A 24819-nucleotide genomic window follows, 5' to 3' on the forward strand; every position below is an offset into this window, starting at 1 on the left:
AGCCATTTGAGTCTATTGATGAGGGGAATTTATCAGATCTCTCCTTAAGGAAATTATGTTTTCATCAGTTTATTCTCATTATTACATAGAAATTGTGCCAATTCATTTTGTTTCCTCTTTCAACACCTTGCTTACTGCATTGCATATGGTAGGTACCCAGTAAGTGTTGGATGAATGGAATTAAGTTTTTTTTTTTTTTTTAGTGGGGACAGTGGTTGCTATTATATAATTAGCCTTAGGTTAAAATTTTACCTAGAGAATACAAAGATAATTTTGAAAGATCTCTATTTTTAGAAAGTCCTCAAAATGTTTTATCTGACTATCCTCAAGCAGACATTAGCTTTCTATGTCTTTGTACAAGACACTTTTTAGAGAAAGTTGATGTGAATTTTGTCCTGAACGATTGTTACATGATTATCTTATCTTGTCCACTGACCTAGGCTCTCTTGCTCTTTCCTCTTTTCTCTCTTCTTCTATTCTTCCTCCTGTGATATAGCTTTCACTCTCAGAGGAGCAGAATGAAGTTATGAAAAATGGCTGTGAATCTAAGGAACTGGTCTACCTTGTACAGATTGCTTGTCAGGTAAATAACAGTTTTATTTCTTCATATTGCATATGTGGTCACAATACTTAATAAAAGTTCTTAATAGAGATTTCAGTATCCCCTTTCTGTCAGATATAATAAGCTTTGCCAGTGTCATTTGATCAATCCATAGAAAAGTATTTCTAGAATACAGCACTAAAATTGCTGTTGGGCTAGTAGGTAAGAAAATAAATAATGTCTTTTTAAAGAGTAAAGCAATCTTGTGCCTCTAACACTTTGTAGAATGCTATAAAAGTACTTTTGCAATGCTAACATCACATCCATATGCATTCTTTTTGTTTTTCTCTTTAGGAGTACTTACTTGAGCATTTTTGTATGAATACAGATGACTTGTACAGAAATATATCGACTTCCTTCTTTAATCCTATATTTCATTTGTTTGCATTTAAGTGGAGTTAAACTAGTTTGCGTAACAGATGTTTCATTTATTCCCCAAATTTAAGAAAAAATACTTTCGGATGAAAAGAACTCATATAATTGATGAGTTGCACATGAATTATATGAAATGGACCTTCCATTTGAATAGTGACAATAGATCCAGCTTTCTGAGACCATAGCATTTTCCTGTTGAAGGGAATAACTTTCTCGGTTGTCGTGTATATATGCTTCAATGGAACTTGGTTTTTGTTGGCTCTTAATAGAGTACTTCTTAGGTGAAACTACTGTGTTTTCTTTTATGTGATTAAAATGTAAAAATGTGTATCCTTTATCATTGGCATCAGAACATTTTCAAATATATTTTGGATATTGGCTAGTTAATGTCTGTTTTTGAGCTGTATCTCCTGATAGGCAGTTTTAGGTCAGTGAGTGTAAGGTCCTGTAAAATAGTACTCAAGAATCTGAACTAAGTAATAGCATAGAAAAATTCAACATTAGATTCAAAGAGGAATATGTTTTTTTCTTGAATTCTAATACCTTAAAAATCAAAATTAGGTTAAAAATAATTATACTTTTAGAAGATGCCAGACTGTGGGTAAAAAAATTATCCTTTACTTTTATGGAAGTGTGGAAGATTTAATCATCTTTTAAAATTACTTAAGTCCATTGAAGAACTCTCAGACATGTTCTGCTCACTCATTCAGAATCAGTTTTGTAATATGTGCATATCTTGTAAGCATCTTGTGAAAATTCATTCACAAATTCAATTCTTGGTTATCTAAATAGAAGATATCAACTCTCCATTAACCATGCTGAATTTTAATTCCTTTTTCACCTGACACATTTCAGCACTACCTTTCCCTATTGTCATTGTATATATACAGAAATAGCACATTTTAATATCTTCAGCAAAATTATTTTAGAAAAGTATATATTCTTAAATCAAGTACCTTATAACTAATATAAATAATTTCTAGTTTTGAATTATCTATGCTACTGCTTCTTTTCATGAGTATAGTTAATTTATAAATGATTGTGTTTTCAAATGTTATTGAGACAGAATCTCCCAGGGATTTCCTTTTCTGATCACAAGTAATAATGGAAAAACTATTTTCATTTTTTGTTTTTTTTTTTTAGTCATGTCTGACTCTTCATGACCCCATTTGGGGATTTCCCTATAAAGATACTGGATTGGTTTGCCATTTCCTTCTCTAGCTCATTTTACATGAGGAAACTGGGGCAAACATGGATAAGTGACTTGCCCAGGGCCACACAGCTAGTAAATGTTTCAGGCTGGATTTAAAGTCAGGTCTTCCTGATGTCAGGCCCAGCACTCTCTTGATTGTGCCACCAGCTGCCCCCTTTTCATTAAGGCCACAGTTAATACTAATTTGTACAAAGTGACAGTTGCATACATTATAGTATCATAATGATTCTTCTTTGACTTCACTATAGCTGTCACTGATGTGTCCCAATGTCTGAACTTCCATATTTTTGCCATGGTTAATAGGAATTTCATATCATGAGAAATCATTTAGAATTCTAATATCTTAGAGTTTGTGGAGCCCATATAGATTATCCAGTTCAACTCCTAACTAAAGTATGACTTTTCCCTTATAATAACACAAATAGTTTTTCTAGTTCTGGCTTTGAAGCCAAGCAGAATGATCTAATCTTTTATATGAACAGGCCTTCAGAAACTTGAAGAAAGAGATCGGGTGCCACCTGGTCTTTTCTTACCCATTTAATAAAGCAGAAAGTATTTGTTGAGCTTCTCCTTACGTGCCCCTAGTTCTGGGGATACACAGACAAAAAGGAGACAGTTTCTGTTAAAGGAATCTATAATCCAGGAAGAGGAAATAACATGTATGTGTGTAAATAAAGTAAAATTGAGTGAATGAGTGAAAGTGGGTCAGCAAAGACCTCATATGGAAACTTGAATTTAGCTTTAAAGAAAACTGTTTTCTATGAATTAGAAGATCTGGAAAAACTCAAAGGCAGGGAGTTAGAAATCAAGTATCCTGTCTATCTAGAATGTGACCAAATTATTGGTCAGCTTTTAAAGCTGGAGACAGTAATTTCTAAATAATTTGGCTGAGGTTTTCAAGGTTTAGATTTATGTTATTGATTTTAGTATTTATACAAATATATGTACATCACATATATGTATGTATGTGTATGTGTATACACACACACACATATATATATATGTTTCTTTGTTATTACAAAAGATAATGCTAATATCTTTCTGTACTTGAGACCTTTCCTTTTCTTTCCCTTTTCTTGGAGAGTGTGTGCCTAACAGTTGCATTATTGATTTAAATTTCATTAAACAAATTTTACTCATTATTTAGATTCAGAAGACAGCAAAGGTTCAGATTTTTACTTTGTTCTAAAGGTGCAAAAATAGACTGTAGTCGATTAAAAAAACAACACCATGTTCCTTAGCTTCATTACTTAAACTATCAGCATGATATTTCTTGCTGTGTTTTACTCTCAGGCTAATTAGAAATTTTACTTTTGCTTTGGTATCTCATCCATATTGTTACATGGATTGTGTTCAGTTGGGAGAGAATCTGCTATACACACACACACACACACACACACACACACACACACACACACACACACACACACACACACAAAATCCTCTCTTCTATTTTCCTTAGTATTGTAGATTTTTCTGCTTTGATACTGACTTAAAAGGTTTATCAAACAAGTATCTATGGAAAACTGTAATCCTGCATAATTCTAGTACTGCCTAATACATGAATCCAAATAGGAGACATCACTAAATACATTTAAAGGCACTTCATGGAAGGATATTTTGTGACCATTAGCTGTGAAACCACTTTCCTTTAAGCTTTGAAAAAAAAAAAGATGATTTTTCAAAAATCAATAAAGCTCATGTTCCTTTGTCTAATTCAGCAGATCATCTTTGCTTTCAAGTCTTTATAAGTGCCAAAAAGTCAGAGTGCACTTGATAGGACGTTAAACCTAGAATTTCTGCTTAAAATGTATCTACTGAAATACTAGTGGGATTTCAAGCCACAAATCTCTAAATCTATGTAATTTGGAGCTGTGAATCACTAGAGAGATACAGAACTACTTCACAGTGAAAGAGAATCTATGTATGCACAAAGCATTGCCATGTATTATCTTAAGCTAACTAATAATAATTAATGCTAAGTAATATAATGTTTATCATATGGAGACCCACTACATTTAATGACTTTTGTAATTGAAAAGGCTGGAAACCTCTTGCTCTCTGTTGTATGATTGAGTAGAACCAAAAGGAGAAAACTTGATAAACACTAACACACTGAATTACAGATTAAAATCATGAAATAATGATGAAATAACAAAAAAAACCCCCAACCCTGTTGTATGTCAAAGTTGCATTGTAGTATTGCTGGTTCACAAGTGACAAAGTGAATAAAAACAAGAATAACTTTATGTGCCATTACAAGCAAGAAGAAACAAATGTAGGTTGTACGCCTAGTAGAAAGCGTACTAGATTTTGAATTAGAAAGGCTCGGATTGTAAACTTCACTAATACTGTATAATTGTCTGACCATAGACTAATTGCAAAATTATACTCAGCTTAAGTTTTCTCAGTATAAAATTGAGATAACCTATGAGTACATACAGTACTTATCTCATAAAGATCAAATGATATGATCTGTATGAACATTAAAATGCTTTATAACTATCAACCATCTTTAACATGAATTAAAAAATATTATAGATGATCAAATATCTTAGAAAAATGAAGATGGAGATGGACAATGGACAGAAGTTGGCTAGATGACATATAGAGAATATAAATTTCAAGATTTAAGCTCATTATCAATGAAAGAATTTTGTTTTCTTTTGGAAATACAGATCTGTAGGGGTATACTATGACTTTCAGAAAAATATTTTTCTTCATGTTTACAAGATGAAATTTTTTAATTTTTAAAAGATTTAATGTTACCCTGATATATTGTCTCCAGTATGGAATTCTACTATTTATTAGGAAAAATGAGTACGGAGTTCAAACCTAGTCTCAGATATTTACTACTCATGTGACCCTGGGCAAGCCACTTAAAATTACTGTCTTAGTTTCATCAGCCATAAAATGGGAATAATAATACACAAATGTGGAAGTAGGGAATAGCACTTGCTTCCCAGAATAGTTGTGATGGTCAAATGAGATGATATTTATAAAGTTCCATTGAATGTTACATCATTGGTTGGTTGTTGTCCTTCATTCTTGGAGATGACCAAAATGAAATCATTATTTTGGGGTCAATGTATGGTGTGTCTGCCTGGCTGATCAGATCAATATGAGCTCAAATTACTTTACCACAGGTCAGGCACAAATAGGCCATGTGAATATTTGGGGTGTATTGTCTAAATGTGTACATCTCACATTTCTTTTAAGCTACTTCAGTTCTGCTTTGCTTATAGAGCACAGCCCCTTCTTTGATGTGGGCATGCCATGCTGGGCAGTCCTGTACCAGCGTCTCTCATGTCATGCAATCAATTCCAAAGTTCTTCAGAGAAACCTTGAGCATGTCCTTGTATCCCTTCTTCTGACCACCATGTGAGTGCTTGCCTTCTGTGAATTCTTTGTAAAATAGTCTTTCAGGCAAGCATACATTTGATAATCGAACAACATGGCTAGCCCATTGGAGTTGCACTCTCTGCAGTAGAATTTGAATGCTTGGGATTTTAGTTTGAGAAAGGACCTCAGTGTCTGTTACCTTATGCTGCCAGCTGATCTTCAGACTCCTCCTGAGACAATTCAGATAGAAGCCAGTCAGTTTCCTGGCATGGGGCTAGTATCCAGGTTTCACAGGTATACAGCAGAGAGTTCAGCACAAGGGTTCTGTAGACCTTTACTTTGGTAGTCAGTCACATAGTAGGTACTACAAAAATGTTTATTCACTTCTCTTTTCCTTCCCTTTCTTTATACTGTCCCTTACCAATTGGGAAAAAAATATTTCATCATCTATTCTCTGAGATGAAGGCTGTTTTTTACATTTTGTTCCTTTTAGTGTTTTTTGTTTTTTTGTTTGTAGTACCACAATCATATAAACTACTCTCCTCATTACTTGTTCTTCACTCTGCATCAGGACAAACAAAGCTTACTCCATTTCTCCAAATACGTGTTCATTGTTTCTAATAGCAACATAACATTGCCACTACTTTCTTCTACCATAGTCTGTTCAACCATTCCCCTAAATGAGAGGTGCCCACTTTGTCGTCGTCTTCTTCTTCTTCTTCTTCTTCTTCTTCTTCTTCTTCTTCTTCTTCTTCTTCTTCTTCTTCTTCTTCTTCTTCTTCTTCTTCTTCTTCTTCTTCTTCTTCTTCTTCTTCTTCTTTTTTTTTTTTGCAGGGCAGTGAGGGTTAAGTGACTTGCCCAAGGTCACACAGCTAGTAAGTGTCAAGTGTCTGAGGCCGAATTTGAACTCAGGTCCTCCTGAATCCAGGGCCGGTGCTTTATCCACTGGGCCACCTAGCTGTCCCCTCCATTTTTTTAAATCACAAAAATGGATGCTTTGAATATTTTGTTTTATATAGGGGAATATCCATTCTGTCACTGCCCTCTTTGGAGTCTGCACTGAATAAGAACGATCTCTAGATCAAAAGGGTATAAAAAAATCTAGTCACTTTTCTCACATATTTCCAAATTGTTCTCCAGAAGAGGGGGACCAATTTGCATCTCTATCAACAGTAATATTGGTGTGGCTATATTACTATGGTTCCACCAGTGTTAACTATAGTGTAGAGGGAAAAGTGATGGCCAACCTGAGTTCAAATATTGTATCAGATATTTACCTTCTATGTGATTCTGTCAAATAACTTAACCTCTTTTTTTTCCAGTTCCTTTATAATTCCTCAGTAATTCACAAACTTCTTTTCATTGTAAACCTTTTCCTTTCTTTTCATTTTGGTACTCACTGATACCTGGCTTCCTCCTAACAACATTATTGTCTCATAACTCTTTTTTTTTTTTTTTTTTTTTTTTTTTTTTTAGTGAGGCAATTGGGGTTAAGTGACTTGCCTAGGGTCACACAGCTAGTAAGTATTAAGTGTCTGAGGCCGGATTTGAACTCAGGTACTCCTGACTCCAGGGCCGGTGCTCTATCCACTGTGCCATCTAGCTGCCCCTCATAACTCTTTTTAGTTGATTGTACTTTCTCATGCCCCTTTTGCTGGTTAGAAGCTGTTAGGTAGTTCAGTTGATAGGGGGTTAAGTCTGAATTAGGAAGACCTGAGTTCAAATATGATCTCAGACCCATAACTTGTGACCTTGAGCAAGTCACTTAACCTCTCTTTGCCTCAGTTTCTTCAACTGTAAAATGGGGATAATAATAATTTCCTCCCAAGGGTATTGTGAGGATGAAAATGAGATAATATTTTTAAATGATTTGCACAGTTCCTGGCACATTGAAGGTACTACATAAATGCTATCTTTTACTGTTATTACTGTCATAAAGACCAAGCCAGATACATATTGCTCTCATTTGCCACTTTCTGATGTACTTTCAAATACCCAGCTTCCCAGTTTTTCAGTCTCTTCCACCTGAGCTACAAAGAGATGCGTACTTTTTATTTTGTCATCAGTCTTTAATGTTTATGAACTCTGATAGCATTTATCTCATCATAATGTTTTATAATCTTTACCAGTGCCTTATGATTCCCCTAGACCTATTCATCATTCCCAACATCTTCTAATCCCTCTTCCTCTTGATGATTCACTCCTCCTTTCTCTCAGTCACTTGACAGAACATTTCAACTCTGTAGTACCATCTACTCTCAGATCCCTTGCCCAGTCTGTTCACTCCTTGCCACACTCTCCCCACCATGAATTCTCACACTTACTATCTCCTTTCTTCCCTTTTATTCACATGCTTATAAATGGAGACAAGGAAAAAGGGAAACCATGCTGATTAGTTCTGTTATAGATTTATATTACCTAATCTCAGTTGAGTCCTGAGTGATGCAAGGCAATCCTTGCACTCCTCCCTAACCTATTCTCTATTTCACTTACCACAATCCCTTTTCAGACCTTCTTGTTTCTTCTCAAGACTTTTACAGCACCCCTCCCTCACATTCCCAACTACAGATCCCTCCTCATACTTCAAAAGCAGTTGACTTACTTCACTAAGAACTCCCTCTTCTCTACTTCTCATCCCATTACTCATCCCTATTATCTTTCCAGTCCTACCTCAGTTATAGAGGTGTCTCTTTTTGCCAATGCCAAGTCCCATGCATTTCACCTTTGATTTCATCCTTTCATGTCTTGTTCAAAAGATTGCTCCCACTGCCATCTTCACTTTTTCAGTCTTTACCCTCTCCATGTATCCAGGTTCTTCCTGCCTGTGAATATGCCCATGTCTTCAACAGGCTTTAAAACAATAACCAAAACTTTCTCACCCAATCTTACCCTTCCTGCTTCCTATAGGCCTATACCTCTTCTTCTCTTTCTTAGCCAAATTCTTTGAAATGGTCATCTAAACTCAATGCTTCCCCTTCCTCTTTTTTTTTGGTAGGGCAATGAGGGGTAAGTTATTTGCCCAGGGTCACACAGCTAGTAAGTGTCAAGTGTCTGGGGCCAGATTTGAATTCAAGTCCTCCTGAATCCAGGACTGGTGCTTTTATATATATATATATATATATTTTTTTTTTCTTTTAGAGACCCTCTGCAAGATGGATTCCACCCTCATCATTTTACAGAAACAATTTTCTTCAAAGTTATTAATGATCTTGTAACCTATAAATCAAATGACCTTTTCTTAGTTCTCTTCCATTTTTTGACCTTTGGTCAGTATGTGTCAATATTGATGACCATCTTCTTGATTATTCTCTTTAGGATTTCATAACATTTCTCTTTTCCTCCTACCTGTCTGACCACTACTGAGTCTCCTTTACTAGATCTTCTTCCATGTCATGCCAGTGAACCATGGGTAAACTGCAAATTTTTCATTTGGGTTTTCTTTTCTATATATCACTAGGTGAGCTCACTGTCTCCCATGTGTTCAAATATCTCTACCTAGAAGACTTCCAGATGTATATATCTAACTCTAATGTAAAACATAACCTTTAGCTACTCCATCACAAGCTGCATATTGGACATTTAGATATGAATATCTCTTAACCTTATCACTAAACAAGTATTTATTAAGCAATTACTTTGTACAAAGTATTATGAATATAAGATATAAGTAGTCGGGGGCTTATATCCCAATGGAAGAGACAAAAGACACATATACACACAGGTATTTATAAAAACCACATAAAGCAGATGTAAGGTAACTGTAGTGGGAAGGCAGTACTGGTAGCCTGGGAAAACCAGGAAAGGCTTACTGAAGAAGATTGGTGGTGTTTGATCTGAATCTTGAAGGAAAGCAGGGCTTTTAAGAGGTATAGATGTAAAGAGAGATCTTTCTGGAAATGGGGGGCAAAGTCATTGGAGATAAGAGATAAAGTATTGTTTGGAACAAGTAGACTGGTATGGTTAGCCTGTAGAGTACATATAGAAGAGTAATGTATAAGAAGCCCAAAGAGAGAGACCTTTAATAAAAATTATGAAGAGCTTGGAATGACAGAGACAAGTTAGTATTTGGCTTGAAAAATAATAGAGAATCATTGGACTTTACTGAGCAACAGTATGACATGGTCAGATTGTCAGACCTGCACTTGAGGAAAATTCCTGTGGTAGCTCTGTGAAGGGTAGATTGCATTGGGGAGAGACCTGAGGCAGAAACCCAAAATTGGAGAGGTTATGAGTGACTGATTTAGAATGATGTCTGTGTGAGTGGAGAGAAAGGGACGTATGTGGGAGATACTGTGGAGATAAAAAACAATGAGATTTAGCAAGTGGTTGGTTATGTGGGGTGAATGAAAGCAAGAAGTCAGGGAAGACAGGAAGAATGGTGGTACTCTTGACAGCTCGTGGGAAGTTTAGGTGGGATAGGTTTTGGGGAAAGACAATGAATTCTTTTCAGCTTTCTTATATAATATTTCTTTTCACACATTGGATGGTACAGCCCAACTGGCCTTATTACTTCTGCTCACCCACAACACTCCATCTCTTGTCTGAATGCTGTTGTACAAGCTATTCTCCTTATGCTGTAAAGGAAACATGATACAGTGGGAAGCACAATGGCTTTGGAGGGAGAGGAACTCTGTTTGCATCCCTGCTGCCAGCTAACCTCTCTGGGCATCCGTCTGAGAGTTGGATTGTATAGCTTCCCGTGGAGGAGCTCTAGATCCATTATGATCTCAAGAATACACATCCCCGATCACCCATGCACACCTCCTATGGGAGGCTTCCCTGATGTCTCTTAAGTTCCTTGCCAAAACTACTTTGTATTTTTTAAACTATATTTTGTGTATATGTGTGTGTGTGTGTGTGTGTGTGTGTGTGAGAGAGAGAGAGAGAGAGAGAGAGAGAGAGAGAGAGAGAGAGAGAGAGAGAGAGAGAGATATCTTCTGAAAGAATTTAGGCTACTCGGGAATAGGGACTATTTTATGTTTGTCTTGCATGGAGATAGAAAGAGAATTAATAATATGCAAGGAACGGATGATGATAACATAAATCACTTTTAAACCTTAAAGTGCTATGGAAACACAAGCTATTTTTATCCCTCCCAGTTTAGGAAGTATATTTTGTTAAGAATCAGTTACAATTGATAGGATGCTGATCTTGGAGTCAAGAAGCCCAAGATTCAAATTTTGCATTTTGTGCTTTGTTGATCCTGGGCAAGTCACCTGACCTCTCATAGGCCTATTATCATATCCTTTAGCAGTTTTTGCTCACACTCTCTTCATGACCTGGTGTCATCTTCCAACACTTCTTCTTATACTGGCTTCTTTCTGTCCAAACTCAACACATCTAAAACAACTTATCCCCACATCACCCGTTTTTCTAACTTGCCCATTGTTTTGGAGGATGTCATTATTTCTTCAGTCACCTATCTTATTGTTTTTCTCCCCACATCTTGGATCTCTCAGTCAACAAGCTTTTGTTAAGTTATTCTGTCAACAAGAGTGAAATGATCTCGTTCTCCAAGGACCTTTTTTTTTTTTTTCCAAATGGGCAAGACAGTAAGTGTTTATCTAACTACTGTAGGATTAAGAGTAGGGATGTTGGCTGTGAATTTCTCAGTATAGGGAGCTTGAAATGAAGAACTTTTGTTAACATGGGACTGCATCTTCCTTGCAAGTCTCAGAGAGTTGTTTAGAGTTCCAAGCCAATATGTATCAGAGGAAGTATTTGAAGTCAGATCTTCTTGAATCTCAGGCCAGTTCAGGCCAGCTTTCTATTCACCATGCCATACTGCCTCACAGAAGTATGTACCAAATATATACACTATGAAAGAAAAGCAAAAATGGTATCTGAGCTGAGTCTTGAAGGAAGCCATTGATTGTAAGTTGCAGAGGGGAGACAGGAAGGCATGGAAGACATGGGTGACAGCCAATAGAAAAGGGGGGTAAAGGGTTGTGTGTTAGAAAAGCAGTAACTAGAATATACTTACAGACACCATCCTAGCTCAGGCCCTCACCACCTTTCACTTCATCTGTGGCAGAAAAGTAGCTTTTTAATCAGTCTCCCTGCCTCAAGGGTTTCATACTCCTCTGAACAGTTGCTAAACCATAGGTCTGCCATGTTATCCTTGCCCACACCTCCATAAAGTACACTGGCTTATTTCCTCTTGAAACAAATAGAAACCTCTTTCCATGGCCCTTTATCATCTTTTCAGCTTTCTTATTGATTTTCTCCCCTCTGTTGTTCAACCGTACTAGTCTGCTTGCTGCTGTTCTCCATCTCTTCTCTATATGTCTTTCACCTGCCTATTCCTTATGCCTGAAATGCTTTTTCCTCACAACTACAATCTCCATATTCCTTTAAGACTCATTCTAAATGCTAGCTTCTCCAGCAAACCTTCCCCTATCCATGAGCTACTAGTGACTTCCTTTCTGAGATTTACTTGTGATTAGTCTACGTGTGTCTTGTATATACTCATTTATGTAGGCCTTATCTGACCCACTAGATGGTAAGCTCTTTGAAGGCAGTTATTGTCTTTTTCTCTCTCCACCCCCCCCACCCCCCCAGCAAATAGCATAATGGCTATCACATGATAAGTCTTAATAAATATTTGTTGATCCTTAATTGATTGATTGGTTAAGACATTTAAATTTCCATTTCCAAAAGTGACCAGTCTAAAAAGCAAAAATGCCTGTATCACTTTAGCCTATTTTCTCTTTCCCCTTCAGTATTGTTTGTTCAATTCATTGTGGACTGAAACTACCAGAGAGAAAGACATGTATTTCAGAATTGTAGTGCAATTATAAATTTCAGGAAATGTTTTCTAGATGAAAAATGATTTTATAGGGTTTTTTAAATGAGGAAAGAGAAGTATTTGGCTAACTAGGAGTAAAAGTGTTCGAGAGATGAATTTATTCCAGGAAAATTAAAATACTGAGTTGGAAGTGGGATAAGAGATTTACTGAAACTGTCTATTATTAGAGAAATAGCTAATTCTAACTTGGGCTGCATTAATAGAGGTGTAGCTTTGAGAAATAGGGAGGTGATAGTTGTACCACACTATACCTTTATCAGATCTCATCTGAAGCATAGTGTTCTGTTCAAGGTGACACAGTTTAAGGGGTAAATGGAGATGCTGAGGTGTGTCTCAGAGGAAGACCACCATGATGGTAAAGTTCCTTGGGCCCATGTTACCTGAGAATCTGTTAAAGGAACTGAGGTTGTTTAGCCTAGAAAAGAGAGAAATCAGGTGTGACATGATAGCTGTGTTCAAGAATCTGAAAAACTATCATATGAAAGAGGGATTAGTCTTGTTCTTTTTAACCACAGAGGGCAGAACCATGAGCGGTGGTATGAAGCAAAGAGACCTGTTCTCTTTTCTAAATGAAAGGAACATAGATTTAGAGCTCCAAGGAACCGTAGGGGTCATGGAGTCCAACTTCCAAATTTTACAGGTAGGGAAATGGCATCCCAGAGAAGTTAAGGGAATTGCCAAGGGTCATACATATCCGAGGTAGGATTTGAACCTTATCTTCCTGATTCTAATTCATAGGCCCTATTCATTCTAATGCTTTCCCTCATCTTTTTACATTTACCCCCAACTAGAATATAAATTCCTTAAGCACATAGGCTCCTTTTTGGTGACCTTTACAGGGCCCTAAACAGCATCTTGAACATAGTATGATCTGGGGAGCTATGAATGGCAAGATTTGGCCACTGATTAGGTATATGGAATCAGGGAGAGGGAGAAGTTGAGGAGAATGTCTAGATTGCATAGCTACAGTTTTGGAAGAGTGGTGGTGTCCTCAGTAAAAATAGGGCAGGTTAGTAGAGGGATGGATTTTCATATAGGGGAAGGTTAATGAGTACTGTTTGAATATGTTAAATTTGAGATGCTAGTGCTATATTCAGCTTGAAATGTCTAAAAGGTAGTTAGTGATGTGATACTGGAGTTCAGAATAGAAACTAGGGCTGGCTATGTAGGTCTGTGGGTCATCCATAAAGAGATGATAATTAAACCTATGAGATATTGATTGATTGAAGTTTCCTTAAAGGAATACATTTTTTAATTTAGCATTTTATAGCCATCAAATGACAAATACTTAGTGCTGGAGAAACTAATGGGGGGGGCAGGGCATTGAGGGTTAAGTGTCTTGCCCAGGGTCACACAGCTAGTAAGTGTCAAGTGTCTGAGGCCAGATTTGAACTCAGGTCCTCCTGAATCCAGGGCCGGTGCTTTATCCACTGCATGACCTAGCTGCCCCCGAGAAATTAATTTTTAAAAGAAATGTGGAATTGTTATGCTGTATGGTGCATATATATGTGTGTATGTATATATATATACATATATATATACACATACACACATACATATATACACACACATACATGTATACACACATACACACATATGAGAATTAAAGTGGGGATGAATAGCAATATATTGATTGTAGTAGTTTTAAGTAGAAATACTGGACACACTGTTTAGTGACAAGATGAACTATCTATCTTCTGGGCTAAGTTTCAAAAGTAGCTAAAAACTTAATGGAATGAATCAGTAAACTGGTAATTTGAACAGAAATAGAAATGAGGAATCCAAAGATAATTTGGTATTCAGTGAATTTGTGCTAGAGAATAACAGCTCCAACAGAAGAAAAATGGAAATAGAAATAAGTAGGCATTTTTAAAAATGAAACTTTTTGCCTAGAATAGTTTTGTAGTATTAAAGAAATGACATGTTGGAAGCTTGCTCATCCCTTGGCTCTTTTGCCAGTACTTAACACAGTCGTCACCTCCTAGATGTGAATGAATTGAATGGTAGAACCAAATAGTTGTAAAAATAAAATTCAAATGATAATAGGTGAAATTAAAGGAATAATTTAAATGCATTTTTTTCTACAGAATTTTTTGTAACCTTTCAGGACCTTAATTATGATCTGTTCAAGATTTCTCCATTGTTGACATGTGTTACAAAATGTGAGGTTATTGGTTCTTTTAAGCCCAAAACTTTATGAAAGCTTGAAAAATTAAATATTGTAAAGAAGTTGATGACTTTTGTGTGTGTGTGTGTGTGTGAGGCAGTTGGGGTTAAGTGACTTGTCCAGGGTCACACAGCTAGTAATTGTTAAGTGTCTGAGGCTGGATTTTAACTCAGGTCCTCCTGAATCCATGGCCGATGCTCTATCCACTGAGCCACCTAGCTGCCCCAGTTGATGACGTTCTTAAAGGAGTTATAGCTTTCTCATGAAAAGTTGAGAGTTTATAACAATTTAAAAAATTTAATGATAAATACCAGTTCTGGGCTGTGTGACCATTGTGATGGATAGACTTTTCTCCAGTCCTTATGACCTCTGAAAAATAAATTAAAAAAAACTCTGAAACAAATATAGGAAGTATTCCTAAAAGATAAAACCATTTAAACTATTTGCACAGGCAGGAACACCAAATATCCTAATGAGGTAACAAGTAAGTGAACATCAGAGAAGGCTAATCTTTAATACGCAGTAAGCACACTATTCCTTACCAACCATTGTGCTCCTGCAGCAGAGTGCATAAGCTAGTTCAAAAGCTTGAATCAAAACTGAACTCTACCCCCATCTTTCCTTTCATTGGTAGAAAACCAAAAGGTAGAAGCTTGATTGATTTGGGATAGCAATGTGGCCCCACTCTGTGTTGTAGTAGAGCTCAGTCAAACAACTAAGGAAAAGAGGGAACTGAGGTAGGACATGTGTATGGGTGTATAGAATAATACTAAGCTTGAGAAAAGGAGCACAACATCTAGCTAGGGCCCTTTCTGTCTCCTAGAATCCTAGAAGTCACTTGGAGCTGACCGAGGACTGTAAAATGTGGAAAGAGGCTCAGATGGCTCCAAGTTTTACCACCCCCGCCAATCCCCCAAGGGAAATGACCATTAAAGGAGATTCAGAAAGTAATGCATAGGAAATTAATAATAATAATAATAATAATAATAGACTGAAATCACCAGACATCTTAGGAGGAAAAAACTCAGTTAAAGAGCTTGAACAGAAGGTTATATCCAGATTAAGTAAAAGAATAAATAACAAAAGACAGACCCTGTGGATTCCTAAGAGAGTATTAAACCACAGCAAGATGTTCCCAAATGGTTCGAAAATACAAGAATTGAAAAAGTAGAATTTATGTCCTACACAGCATAAATAATTGGCAGAAGAGAAAAATGTGAATCCATGGTGGCAGGTCTAACCAAAGGGGAAACAAACAAAACAAAGAAAATGTCTTTAGGAATGCAAATACAGAGATTTAAGCGAATCTGGAAGACAAGGAGCAAAAAAGCAGTAACATTAGAGCAAGACATCATTGCCTTACAAACTAAATCTTGATATAATAGTTTTTATAAAGATTAAGGATTATAGAATTCTGAAATGAACCGACAGGTCAAAAGACTTGAACTCTATAATGAAAGAATAATAGAAAAACTCTGGAACTTCTGAATACTAAAAACAGTATCATTTTGGACCAGTTAGATAATATTTATAAGCACTTAGCACAGTGCCTAGTACATAATAGGTGCTTAATAAATGCTTGTTTCCTTTCTTCTAATAGAAATAATACACAGATTTCTTCCAGGAAAAAAAAAAACCTGCTGAAAACTCCATTACACAAAAGTTGTTGAATTTAACCTTTTCACTGAGAAACAATAAATTATAAAGCAACCAAAAGAACGTCTTTCAGATATAAAGGAAAGGAAAATTGAATAGCATGAGACTATTCTGTAGCCACCAGAAACTGTAGAAGAGAATAGAATGATAGGTTCCAGAGAAGAAAGGTACTCAAGATGCACTCCAGATTGAAATATGCTGCACCTGAGCCTAACCATTAATGAAAAAACATGCATATTTAATAAAAATTGTCTATGATGATTGATAATGATGATAAAATGTATGGTACTTTGCTGGGCTACTGTGAAGAAAATTCTTTGTTAGGTATAAGGTACTATATAAATGTTAGCTATAATTGTTGTTGCACGAATCAGCCTCATGGGTTTATTGTAAGCAAATCTCTCTTTAAAGTACTGTATAAATGTAGTTTACTATAGGAAAAAAATGATGAGCAGGATGCTATCAGAAAAAACCTGGAAAGGCCTACATGAACTGATGCAAAGCGAAATGTTCTATATACAAAATAACAGCAATATTATAAGATGATCTGCTGTGAATTACTTGGTTATTTTCAGCAATGCAGTGATGCGAGACAACTCTGAAAGATGCAGTCCATCTCCAGAGAAAGAACTGATGATATCTGAATACAGATTGAAGCATAAATTTTTTTGTTAGTTCCTTTTTCTAAAGTTTTTTTTGTCTATTTTCTTTCATAACTTGACTAATGTGGAAATGTTTTGCATGACCACATGTGAAAAAAAGTGATTGTCTAAAACTTCCCTAGAAAGACTTGAAGAAATTATTTGCTTTTCAAAGCAGAAGTTACAAAGAACTAATAGGAGAGAAATAGCTCTAAACAGCTCTAAACAGCATAGAGAAAGCCTTATAACACTCTGCCTACATATGAACAAATTTTTGTAGCAGAAGTAGCTTACAGAATAGAAGGGCACATAACAGAGGACAGAAGACAGAGGGGAATATATGATGTAACCTAATCAAGATAAAAACTAACAAGAAAAGGAATATAACACCTGAAGTTTCTCAGAAAAGAGCCTTCAAGAAAATGGGTGAGGAGGCAAAGAGAGAGACTAAGGCATGGAGATATTATTTTACTGGTGAGAGGGGATGCCACTGATGAATGCTTCCATGGGAGAAAAGAGATTCTATGAAGGGAAATGAAGACATTAAAATGCATATGATCTGCAAAGATTTGATTCTTACAAAGACCATTTTTCTTGCCTTGGAAGAAGGGGAATCAGCACTCCTGTGGGCAGCTTTCACCCAGGAGAGTGGGAGGACATGGATGCAGGGAGTATATTGTAAAAAAATTAAGAAAGACTGTGGGGAGGGAAAAGGTTAATAATGAACTGCACAATAACTCAAAAATGCATAAAATATCTGAGATAAGCCTCCCAAAGAACACAAAAAATTGTATAGATTCAATTACAATGTCTTTAATGAAATAAAGAACAATTTAAAAAGCTGAAAAATATTCAGTACTCATGGCTATACCATGCTAATATAATAAAAATGATAATACCGCCAAACTTAATTTACCCTTTTAATGCTGTACCAATCAAATTACCAAGGGGATACTTTATAGAACTTGATAAATAACAATATTTATTTGGAAAAACAAAAGATGTAGAATATCAAGGGAAATGATTAAAAGTAATCATCAAAACCTTCTGATATTGGTTTAAAAATCGGTCAGTGGAATAGACTAGACAAGGGAGAATCAGAAACAATAGAACTTAATAGCCCAGTGTTTGATAAAATGAAAAACATAAATTAGGTATGAAAACTCCTTATTTGATAAAAACTGCTGGAAAACTGGAAAGCAGTCTGTTAGAAATCCAACACACCTTACATCACATTCCAAAATACATTTCAAAGGAATGTTAATCTTAAAAATCAGACTATACAAAAATTAGAAGATATACAGGTCATATGCCTTTCACAGTTATGGGTAAGATATGTATTCTTTTTTTAAAATTTAAAAAAAAATTTTTTTTATTTTAGTGAGGCAATTGGGGTTAAGTGACTTGCCCAGGGTCACCCAGCTAGTAAGTGTTAAGTGTCTGAGGCCGGATTTGAACTCAGGTACTCCTGACTCCAGGGCCGGTGCTCTATCCACTGCGCCACCTAGCCACCCCGGTAAGATATGTATTCTTAACCAAAGAAGTGTTAGAGCCAATTACTAAAGATAAAATAGATTAATTACTTGCAACTGAAAAGCCTCTGCACAGACAAATTGTATTTATCTAGGGCAAGAAGGGAAGTACTTAAATAGGGGGGAAATCTTTATATCACATTTCTCTGATAAGGGATTGGCATCCAATATACATAAACAGTTAATTAACATCTATGACTATTAGCCGTTCCCTGATAGTTGTGGTCAAATGATAAGGGGAAAAAAAAAACACATTTCTCAAAAGAAGAATTACAATGTATCCACAAATATATGAGATAATACTCCAAATCGCCAGTAATATGAGAAATGCAGACCAAAATTATTACAATTACATGTAAAGATAATTTTCAACATTCATTTTTGTAAGATTTTAAGTTCCAGATTTTTCTCCTTCCCTCTTCCCTCCCCAAGATAGCAAGCAATCTGGTATAGGTTATACAGTACAATCATGTTGAACATATTTCCAAATTAGTCATGTTGTGAGAGAAGAATCAGAACAAAAGGGAAAAATGACAAGAAAGAAGAAATAAAAAAACAACAACAAAAGTGAAAATAGTACGCTTTGATCTGCATTCAGACTCTGTAGTTCTTTTTCTGGATGTGGAGAGGCTATAAGTCTAGATACACGAATTCATTGTTGGTTGAGCTGTGCAATGGTACAACTATTTTGGAAAGAAATGTGCTGTTATGCAAATATAGGGATTAAGATGTTCATACCCTTTGAACAAGAAATTACTACTGAGATAATACTCCAAGAAAATCATCAGTAAGAAGAGAGTCCCCGTATACTCCGAAATATTTATAGTATCATCTTTTGTGATTGCTAAGATTTGGACACAAAGTTGATGTCCATCAATTGAGGACAAAGACCACACAAATCATGGTATGTGATTGCAATGGAATACTACTCTGCTGTAAGAAGTCATGTGTATAGGGGCAGCTAGGTGGTGCAGTGGATGGAGCACCTGCCTTGGAGTCAGGAGTACCTGGGTTCAAATCCGGCCTCAGACACTTAACACTTACTAGCTGTGTGACCCTGGGCAAGTCACTTAACCCCAATTGCCTCACTAAAAAAAAGGCATTGTTTAAGAAGTGATGTGTATGATAACTAAAGAGAAGTATGGAAAAAGCTACATGAACTTATGCAAAGTGAAATAAATAGAACCAAGAAAATAACATACACAGTAACTACAACAATGTAAATAGAAAAAACTACATGCGCACACACACACACACACACACACACACACACACACAGAAAATCAAAAGTAAATGTAACAATTATAAATATTAAGCAGGATTTGATTGAAGAGATCTGATATGACACTCCCAACCTACCTCTTCGTGGGATTGGAGGTTCACAAAGTTTCGTGATCTACATGTTTTCAGATTTTTTCAATGTTTTGATTAGAAGTGCTGATTTCTGCACTCCCCCATACTTATATTTGTTATATGGAATGGTTCTCTGAGTAGAGGAGTAATTGAGAGGGGTGATTGGGGTAACAGTGATCACTAAAGAAACAAGATATCAATAAAATTTATTTAAAAATAATAGCAAATAATAGACAAAATAGGTCCCTTAAAAGCTTTAATTCTATGAGGAATACAGTGATTTGAAAAAAACTATATAGTATTAAGTTTATCAGTCAGAGAATAAAAGTCAAGAAGATAAAGAAAGGAAAATTATAAAATGAATGAGGGAAAGAAATTATTGTTATTGTTGTTATTATTATTATTATTATTATTATTATTACAGGGCAATGGGAGTTAAGTGACTTGCCCAGAGTCACACAGCTAGTAAGTGTCAAGTGTCTGAGTCTGGATTTGAACTCAAGTCCTCCTGAATCCAGGGCCGGTGCTTTATCCAAAGAAATTCTTTCAAGAGAAAGACACAAAAGGTTAAATTTAAAAAACTAAAAACTAATGAACACAAGTTAAAGAAGAGGAGAGGATTTCAGCAATTCATCCAAGAAATCATTCATCAACAAGTTGGATTTATACTAGTAATGCAAATATGTTTCAACATTAGGAAAACAATCAACATGAATTATATTTAAAAAATAAATCCAGAACATCACATTTATTTCAATAGAGGCAGAAAAAGTCTGCAACAACATACAACATTCATTTATTTAAAAAACCCTACAAAGTATAAACATAAAGGGACCTGTTTTTTAAAAAAATCATCATAAAACCCAAAGCCAGCATTATATAGTGGGAATGCACTCAAACTCTTTCCAGTAAATATGAGAGTAAAACAGGGATGCTCACTCTCCCTGCTATTATTTATTAGATTTTTGAAATGCCAACAATAGCAATATGATGCTAAATACATTAAAGCCTTGAATAAGTAAAGAGGAGATAAGGTGATAGGATGATTTACTTTAACAATTCTAGAAAATTATCAAAGATACTAATTGAGGGAATTAATAGTTTTAATAAAGTTGCATACTGTAAAATAAACCATAAAAAGTTGCTTTTCTATATAATAAAAATCCATTATGTATTGATAGAAAGAGAAATCCCATTAAAAATCACCACAAAATATGTAAAATATCTGGGGGGTTGATCTACCAGAATACAGAAAAGACTTGTATACATTCAGTTATAAAGTGCTCATTAAGGAAATGAAGAATACCTCAAATAGCTGGAAGAATATTCTGGACTTATGGCTGAGACATGTCAATATAATAAAAATTACATTACTACCAAAGCTAATTTGCATTGTAATGGTATTCTAATCAGATTATGACAGGGACATTTATCAAATTCTATAATAACAAAATTTATCTGGCAAAATGAAATTTCTTCATATCGAGGGCAATAATGAAATGTGTTAGGAATGAAGGAGAATAGCAATAGCAACCAGACCTCAAACTATACTTATAAAGCAGGAGCAATTCAAAGTCTTCTCCTACTGTTTAAAAATAGAGATAAATAAATGGAAAAGACCTGATCAAGGAGAATTAGAAGCAATGTAACTCAACAACCCAATATTTGACAAACTACAAAATATAAGTTACTTTGGAAAGAACTTCTTGTTTGATATAAATAGCTGGGAAAATTGGAAATAAGCATGATAGAAATTAAGCTTGTTCCCACATAGCTCACACCACATTCCACAGTAATTCTAAATGGACATGTGATTTTAAGATTAAAGGTCAGAGTGTACAAAAATTAGTAGAGAAGCAGATCATATACCTCTCACAGCATAGGGTAGATTATATTTCTAACCAAACAAGGGATAGAGGCAGTTACAAAGGAGAAATTAGATAATTTTGGTAACATGAAACTGAAAAGCTTCTGTACAAACAATATTAATGCATCAAGTGTTTTCTCTATTTAGATACATGGATAATTCTCGATAATTACAAAAACTCTTGTGTCTAAGAAATATGATTCCTTGATGTAGACAAGTTAAAGCATACAAGATTCTGTGAATCTATAAACTTAAAAGCTAAAAGTCTGTTTACTTCTAGGAAATGAGTTCATACAAATTTATTTATTTCATATTGAACACCCAGGTAAGAGGTGAATGAGTTGAAGTAGTGTCATAATTAAATTGACAGGTTTTTATAAAGGACTTATTGTGGACAGAGCTTTGTGTCTAGGCACTTAGTGAAATAAAAAATTTAGAGAAGAAAAGATCTGTGCCTTTGTAAAACATACTGTAATGTGGAGAGTGGATAAGTACATAGACAGGTAGCTATAATATATAACACTTGGTAAGTTTTTTAATGAGGATAAAACAAAGTGTTTTATGAGGTTGAGTGAAAAACTACTAATGCCAAGGGGAATTAAAGGAATATTTAATGGATTAGTTGACATTTGACCTGCATTGTAAAGAATGAGTAGAAATTCAACAGGTGTAAGAACGAAGTAGGACATTCCAGGTACAAGAAAGAACTTGAGCAGTACCGTAAAGACAATAGAGCAAAGGGCAAGACAGATAGCATTCCAGTTTGACAGGATCATAGAGCTTGTAGAAGGCAGAACTATGATATGGGTGTGGATAGGCAAATTTCAGAAGACCTGGGAAACAGAGAAGTTAGAATTTTAAGCTCTAGGTAGTAGAGAGAAATGCTGAAGAATAACATGACCATATTTTTGCTTAAGAATGACTATTATGGGGGACAGCTAGATGGCGCAGTGGATAGAGCACCGGCCCTGGAGTCTGAAGTACCTGAGTTCAAATCTGGCCTCAGACACTTAACACTTACTAGCTGTGTGACCCTGGGCAAGTCACTTAACCCCAATTGCCTCACCAAAAGAAAAAAAAAAGATACAATTTACATGAAGCATACAACTATACTATTTATACTATAGTGTGTCTACCATAGAAAACAATGCATATTTATATGAAAATTGAATGAGTTACAAATACAGAGGCCCACAATATCTCTTTTCTGTACAGCCTTAACAGTAGCATCTAACTCTTCTTTTACCTATCACATTTTTGAAAGCTTGCCTATTGTTACCTCCATTGTAATGATACTTATGTTAGCTTAAATAATACCCAATGTTTTGTACAATTTTTGTCTAGTTGTTACATAAATTCATTAGAGATAGGATGATGCAATAAATAGGACACTGGACTTGTATTCAGAAACACCTAAATTCAAAATTTGCCTCTGGTATTTACTAGCTATGTGACAACCTATTCAAATTACTTGACCTTCTTGTGCCTTAGTGTTTTCATTTGTAAAATGGGAAAGGGAGGGAAGGTGAAAGCTAGTGAAAGTCAGAGATAAGAGATGAGGAGGGAGAACACTTCAAGTTTGGGAGACAGCCAGTGAAAATGTGTGGAGTCAAGAAATCTTGTGCAGGGTACAGCCAGGAGGCCTATGTCATTATATAGTCAAGTATATAGAGGGGAGTAAGTTATAAGAGTTTCAGAAAGGTAAAAAAATAAAGGGAAAGAATATGAAACCAAACAGAAGATTTCATATTTGATCCTGGAAAAAAATACAGTCATTGAAATTTATTCCAAGAGGGGTGAGTGGTAGGGGAAGAATGGCATAGTCACACTTATATTTTATTTATTTATCTATCTATCATCCATCCATCCATCCATCCATTCATTCATTCACTGTATGTATGTATGTATGCATGTGACAATTGGGGTTAAGTGACTTGCCCAGGGTCACACAGTTAGTAAGTGTCAAGTGTCAGAGTCCAGATTTGAACTCAGGTTCTCCTGACTCTAGGACGGTTCTCTATCCACTGTGCTACCTAGCTGCCCCCACACTTATACTTTAAGAATATCAGTTTGACAACTGAGTGGAGAATACACTGGAATGAGGAAATAATTGAGGCAGGGAGACCATCAATAATGCTATTGCAATAATCTAGGCATGAGGTGATGAGGGTCTCCACTAGGGTGGTGACAATGTCAGAGGAGAGAAGGAGGCATATGTGAGATGTGTTACAAAAGTTAGAAACAAAAAGACTTGGTAACAGATTCACTATGGGGAGAGTAAGAGAGGAGAGAGAGGAGAGTTAGACATCTGGGTTGTGAGCTTTTGTGACCATAAGGGTGGTGATACTCTTTACCACAATAGGGAAGTTTGAAAGAGAGAAAAATTGGGGGGGAGGATAATGAGTTCAGTTTTGGGCATAATGAGTTTAAGTTGTCTCTGAGTCGTACACTTTGAGGTGTCTAATAGACAGGTGGAGATATAAGATTGGAGGTTTGGAAAGAGGTTAGAGCTAGACATGTAGATTTGCACAGAGAAAATTGAATCTATGGGAGCTGAAGAGCTCACCAAGTGAAGTAGCATGGAGGGAGAAGAGAAGAGGGCCCAGGACAGAGAGAACTCTAAGGGACACCCAAGTGGGCATGAGCCTGGATGGAGATCCAGCAAAAGAAACAGAGGAGCAGTCAGACAGGTAGGAGGAGAACCAGGAGAGAGCAGTGTCCCTGAATCCTTGAGAGAAGGGAGTATTAAAGAGAAGAAGGTGATTGACAGTATTAAAGGCTACAGAGAGGTCAAGGAAAATGAGGATTGAGAAAATATTTGCTAATTAAGAGAGCATTAATAACTTGAGCCAAAGCGCTTGAATCATACTGGATATAATCACCCATTATATAATTGATCATTATCTGCCCATGATTTGTGATCTAATACTTTCTTTTACTTTATTTCCCCAGAACTTAATGTTTAAAGCTTTTTATTTGATAGAATCACCAGAGTACTTCATAGGAACATTATCATTTATGCTGCTTCTCAGGATTGTTTTTTAAACTAATAGAATTGTCATCATAAGAAGGCAGCAGTTCACATTTCAATAGTGTATGCCAAGGTTTTAGTTTTTTGTTCTGTTTGTCCTGGCATAGTAGTGGGGAAGGAGAGGTGACCAGGGTCAACTCTTGTGAGGAAGGAGCAGTAGCAGGTATGTGTCTCATGGAAGAGAGTCAATACTCAAAAGAAAAGTGGGTGGAAGTAGATTAGTACTTAGACCA

General features: G+C 35.8%; 1 protein-coding gene across 8 annotated transcripts in view; it reads left to right on the plus strand.

Moving 5' to 3' along the window:
• Window positions 1–24819, plus strand: part of ARHGAP32 (Rho GTPase activating protein 32) — a 363679-nt gene that overhangs the window by 196069 nt on the left and 142791 nt on the right. For all 8 annotated transcript variants that reach the window (XM_043990499.1, XM_043990500.1, XM_043990501.1 and 5 more), the window contains one exon: window positions 497–583. In XM_043990499.1, coding sequence (XP_043846434.1) covers window positions 497–583 — 87 coding nt within the window. The remainder of the gene's footprint in view (window positions 1–496; window positions 584–24819) is intronic.

The sequence above is a fragment of the Dromiciops gliroides genome, chromosome 3 (assembly GCF_019393635.1).
Source record: "Dromiciops gliroides isolate mDroGli1 chromosome 3, mDroGli1.pri, whole genome shotgun sequence".
NCBI classification, from domain to species: domain Eukaryota; kingdom Metazoa; phylum Chordata; class Mammalia; order Microbiotheria; family Microbiotheriidae; genus Dromiciops; species Dromiciops gliroides.